General features: G+C 46.2%; 1 protein-coding gene across 2 annotated transcripts in view; it reads left to right on the top strand.

Moving 5' to 3' along the window:
• Nucleotides 1–3,632: 3,632 nt before the first annotated feature.
• The window catches only part of PTPLAD1 (protein tyrosine phosphatase-like A domain containing 1), a 41,620-nt gene continuing 40,074 nt past the window's right edge, over nt 3,633–5,178 (top strand). The window contains exon 1 of one of the 2 annotated variants that reach the window (XM_006831524.1): nt 3,633–3,886. In XM_006831524.1, coding sequence (XP_006831587.1) covers nt 3,794–3,886 — 93 coding nt within the window. In that variant the 5' untranslated portion in view covers nt 3,633–3,793. The remainder of the gene's footprint in view (nt 3,887–5,178) is intronic. The other variant, XM_006831525.1, reaches the window with a different exon arrangement.

The raw sequence follows: 5,178 nt of genomic DNA, 5'->3' as shown, positions 1-5,178 counted from the left end.
CACAATTAACACTCATGGAAACAGCAGTCAAGAACCTAGCAGCAAACTGCATTAGACAAATCTGCTGCAAAAGACCACTTTAAAGTGTTCATAGCAAAGATGTCATTTTGAGGACTAAAGCATTCCTGACCCAAACTATTGTATTTTCAATCGCCTCATATGCATGTGGAATTTGACAGTGAATAAGTACAGTCAGAATGCTCCTTAGAAACCTGGATGGTGAGACTTTGTTTCTCATACTTTGGGCATATTATCAGGAGAGACAAGCCATTGGAGAAGGACACTAAGCTTGGTAAAGTGGAGGGTCAGTGAAAAAGAGGAAGACCCCTAATAAGATAGACTGACACAGTGGCAGCAAGAATGGGCTCAAATGTAACAATTTGAAGGTGGCTCGGGCCCAGGTAGTGTTTCCTTCTGTTGTGCATAAGGTTACTATGAGTCAGAATTGACTCGATGCCAGCTAACATAAGAAGAAGCTATACCAACAGAATGTGGAAATTATCAAACTGTATCATTAATATCACATAAGTAAAATGTTGCTGGAGATAATTTAAAAATGGTTGCAGTAGTACATTAACAAGCTGATTGCAAACAAAACAAGACATAAATGTGACCTATGTTGTTGTGTTGTTAAATGCCATCAAGTTGGTTCCACTCATAGCAACCCTGTATAGGGTTTCTGAGGAGCAGCTGGTGGGTTTGAACTGCTGACTTGTGGTTAGAAGCCCAGTGTTGATCCTAAAGTGTCACATTGTTGTTGTTGTTGTTGTTGAGTGCCATCAAGTCAGTTCTGACCCATAGTGATCCTGTGTAGGGTTTCCGAGGAGCAGCTGGTGAGCTTGAACTACTGACCTTGTGGTTCAAACTGACTTTGCATCCTAACACATTTGCCCACAGTGCCACACCAGGACTCAGTAGCGCATCTAAAATGAAAAACACAACCTATTCCTATCTATTTAACTCTGACTCATAGTGACCCTGTATAGGGTTTCTGAGGCAGTAAATCTTTATGGGAGTTGACAGCTTCATCTTTCTCCTAAAGAGTGGCTGTTTGAACTGCCAACCTTCCAGTTAGCATTCCAGTGCTTATCTTACAGTACCACCAGATCTTCTGTAGTGCATCTACATTGTAGTAAACACAATGCAGTAAAAATTCATTTCAGGAAATATTTCATTTAATGTGATGAAAAATTGAAGATACTTGGAAACAAATTACTCCAATGGACTAATGGACCAAATGAGCGTCAGTCTCTAGGACCCTGTGATCAGAAGAACTAAATGGTGTCCAGCTCTTAGGACCAGCTGCTCTGGATGGGATCACATTAGAAGGTCCTAGATAGAGTGGGAGAAAATGTGGAACAAACCTCAAAATCATTAAAAAAAAAAATCCAGGCATACTGGTTAGGTAGAGACTGGTGGAACCAAGGCTTGGTCTCCTGTCATCTCTGGAAATGAACTTATTCCTGTGGCTCAATTTCAGTTATACAATAAATAGGTGTATGGGGTGGGAGTGGGTTGGGGTGGGAAGCAACAACATTAGTGAGGTGTGCACACCATAGAATGGTCAACCATTCAAGATCACAATGGCAGCATTTACCTAAGGACAAAATCCAGAAGGGTTGAGAAAGGAGGAATGGAAATGTAAAACACCAGGAGGAGGTGGAATACATGGTTACACTACACAGATTGCAATCATTGAGCTGAAACGAAGTATATGATTTATTGAATGTTAAAATTGATCATTTGCTCTGTAAACCTCCATGCACATCGCAATAAAAAGTTATACATTTTCTTGTTGTTGTTTTAAAATCAAGGCTCTCAAAGTTAGTGCTTTCAGTATCTTATACGAGGCAGACTACATCAACATCCAACAGGTTTACCTAGCACCAATTCTTTATTGATAGCGCGTTCTACACCAAGCCAATACTTTAACACATTTCTTTGACTCCATGTATCTATGGGATACAGTACAAATACCTCAGTGAAGCAAACAAAAGAACTCCCTGATCCAACTCCTGATCTTTTCAGGGTGACCTCTCTCCTCCATGTCCAAGATCCCCTTACACCTAACATTACATATTGCAGTAAGTTACAACATCCCTTACTCATTACAATACACAGCCCTTGGACATCTCTTCACCTTTGGATTTGTGACCCTGTGCTCTCACTATCCTACCTGTTGTTCGTCTCCTTTTAAAAATTTCTTCTCACATTTCACTCCTCACGTCTCAAATGTCACTTCTCTACGAAGTCGTTGCTCTTTGTTCAACAGCTCTGAGTTTCTACCTACCTTCCAACTTCTTTGCGGGCTCTGCTCATTCATGGCATTATCATCCTGCTTTACACCATCTACCCTTCGAACTAAATACTTGCTGAGAGTTGGCATCATTTCTTTCTCTATCTTTGGATCCCCAAGCTCAGCATTTTGCTAAATAAATATGTGTTAAGAGAAGTGAATTGTAAATTCCATTTTTCTCCCAGACTTCTGGTTTTCATAGAAATGCTGTTTCCCATTCAATTTTTCTTTGCAGAAAAACTTGAGAATAAAAGTGAATAACAGATGAGGCAGTTTGTTGTTGTTGTTAAGTGCCGTCGAGTCGGTTTCGACCCATAGCGACCTTGAATAGGGTTTCCGAGGCTGTAAATCTTTACGGGAGCAGATCGCCTCATCTTTCTCCCGCGGAGCAGCTGGTAGTTTCGAACTGCTGACCTTCCGGTTCACAGCCCGATTCGTAACCACTACGCTACCAGATGAGGCAGTTTAAATAAGACAAATTAATTTTTTGCTTCCAGTTTGGGTTTCCTATTTTAAGAGAGACAGTTTTCTGTGCTTACACAACAGCCATTAGCCACACATGTTGCTGTTGTTGTTGTTGTTGTGTGCCGTGGAGTCGATTCCGACTCATAGCGATACTGTACAGGGTTTCCGAGGCTGTGAATCTTTACGGGAGCAGAAAGCCTCATCTTTCTCCCGCGGAACAGCTGGTAGTTTTGAACTGCTGACCCTGAGGTTAGCAGCCCGATTCAGTTAAGCCACACATATGACTATTTAAATTGTAATTAATTAAACATAAGTAAAATTAAAAATTCATTTATTCAGTCTTACTAGCCACATTTCTAACGTTTCACTTGTTGATAATGCAGAGTGGGGCTCTATAGGACAAGGCTGGAAGCTTCTGGCCTTTATAATTTTCTTAGGGCACTGTGTCTCTCAAAACACACTATTTCTCCTATAGCCACTATCTTTATTATTTTGTCTGTAATTAGTTGTGTCTTTTAATAGTCTGAGAGTTCCAAGGGGACATGGACCGTGTCTTGGTCACTTCTGTTGATCAAGTTTAGCTTTGAAGTACCGGGAATGGGACATCCACATACAATTCCATGCTGTTTTCTGTGCAAATCTGTTCCTTAAGGTAACTGGCCTTAAACGAATTTTTAAAAGCATTACCGTGTAGATGAGCCGTGAGCACTGACTCGCCCAATTTGTGGCCATGGCCACAGCTAGCAGTAGCGTCACTGCGCCAAGGTCCGCCTCTTCCCACCCTCGTCTCTCCTCGCCTAGCTGGCGCTACGCCTCCTAGTCACGCCCCCGTCGGCTCCCCTTGTCGCCTCCCGCGCCCCCCCCCGCCATCACTGCGCAGGCGCGGCTCGCAAGCGTGCGGTGTCTCAAGGCTGCCTGGCTGCAGGCGCTCAGAAGCGCCGGGATTTGTGGCCTGCGATCGGCGAGCACCAGCCACGCACTGTCTGAGGTAGCTAGGTGCGGTGAGCTGAACTTCCCCGCGCCCCAGGCTGTATGGCCATGGAGAACCAGGTACTGACACCACACGTTTACTGGGCTCAACGACACCGCGAGCTGTATCTGCGCGTGGAGCTGAGTGATGTGCAGGTAAAGGCCGGTTCGGGTGGCGGGACGCGCGCTGGATTCCGGCTCCGGGCGCCCACCGGTACCCCGATCCTTTTTGTCCGATTGTGCGCTTAGCAACCTGCAGTGCGCCAATGAGATCCCGGACGCTGAGCACTAGCGGCTCTAGGCCCGGGACCCCGCTGGCCCTCGTCGAGGTACACCGGCAGATCCCTGGCCGGGGCCGCCACCCCCGAGGGCCGCAGGCATCTTCAGGTGCCGAGTGAATCCAGAGCGGGCCTCGGCGCCTGCCCGCCACCCCTTTGTTTGCCATCTGCGGCCTGTCGAGCCCGGTTCGGGCGCTGCAAATTTGGCCGTCGGGGATCTAGTTGGCCTTTGCTCTTTGAGGCGTGGGATAAATTCATCGATTCTGGGCTGCCCTGTGACAGTAGCCTGCTGCACTGTGACTGGACGTCTAGCTCCGGCCTGCAAAGGTCCAGTGAGGCCCCTCCGACACCAACCAGGCTAGCCGCCACCTTGGAGGGGTCACACCCACCTCCCAACCCATGAGTGATATTAGTCATGTTCATTCATTTTCATTAAAATCCAGGAGACCTCGAGGAAATGACACACACCTCCACCCCCGTTTTGAAGGCACTAAACCCAGATTTACTGAGTGGAATAGAGAATTTAAAGAATTATTTTAAATTACATTGAGTGTTTACATTTAATCTAACTGCCTCCATATATGAAGAAGTGGTTGTTGTTGTTATGTGCCGTGGAGTCGGTTCCGACTCATAGCGACCCTGCACAGGGTTTCCGAGGCTGTAAATCTTTACGGTAGCAGACCGCCTCATCTTTCTCCCGCGGAACCGCTGGTAGTTTCGAATTGCTGACCTTGCGGCTTGCAGCCCGATTCGTAACTACTACGTGGGCCCTCCTAAACTGTGGAGACCCCAGGACCTGTATGCATGCACACATCTAAACCATCCAGGATTCTAATCTTGGAGAAACTGTGGTTTTCAGTCTGAAATGTTTTTTCTACTGTCATCCTTACTCCCTGTTTCCTGTCCTGGGGTGGCACCATAGGATAAGCACTCGACCTTGAGGTCGGTTTGAACCGCAGGAACCCTATACAGGGTCGCTATGAGTTGGAACTGACTCGACGGCACTTAACAACAACAACAACCTACATTGGCAGTTCAAATCCACCAGCTGCTTCTTGGGAACCTTCTGAGTGGGAACATACTTTGTTGTTGTTGTTAAGTGCCGTCGAGTCGGTTCCGACCCATAGCGACCCTGTACAGGGTTTCCGAGGGTGTAAATCTTTACGGGAG

This window comes from Chrysochloris asiatica, unplaced genomic scaffold (genome assembly GCF_000296735.1).
Source record: "Chrysochloris asiatica unplaced genomic scaffold, ChrAsi1.0 scaffold00004, whole genome shotgun sequence".
In the NCBI taxonomy this organism is placed as follows: Eukaryota; Metazoa; Chordata; class Mammalia; order Afrosoricida; family Chrysochloridae; genus Chrysochloris; species Chrysochloris asiatica.
The sequence above is the reverse complement of the archived record's forward strand: the minus strand, read 5'-3'. Positions and strand labels throughout refer to the sequence as shown.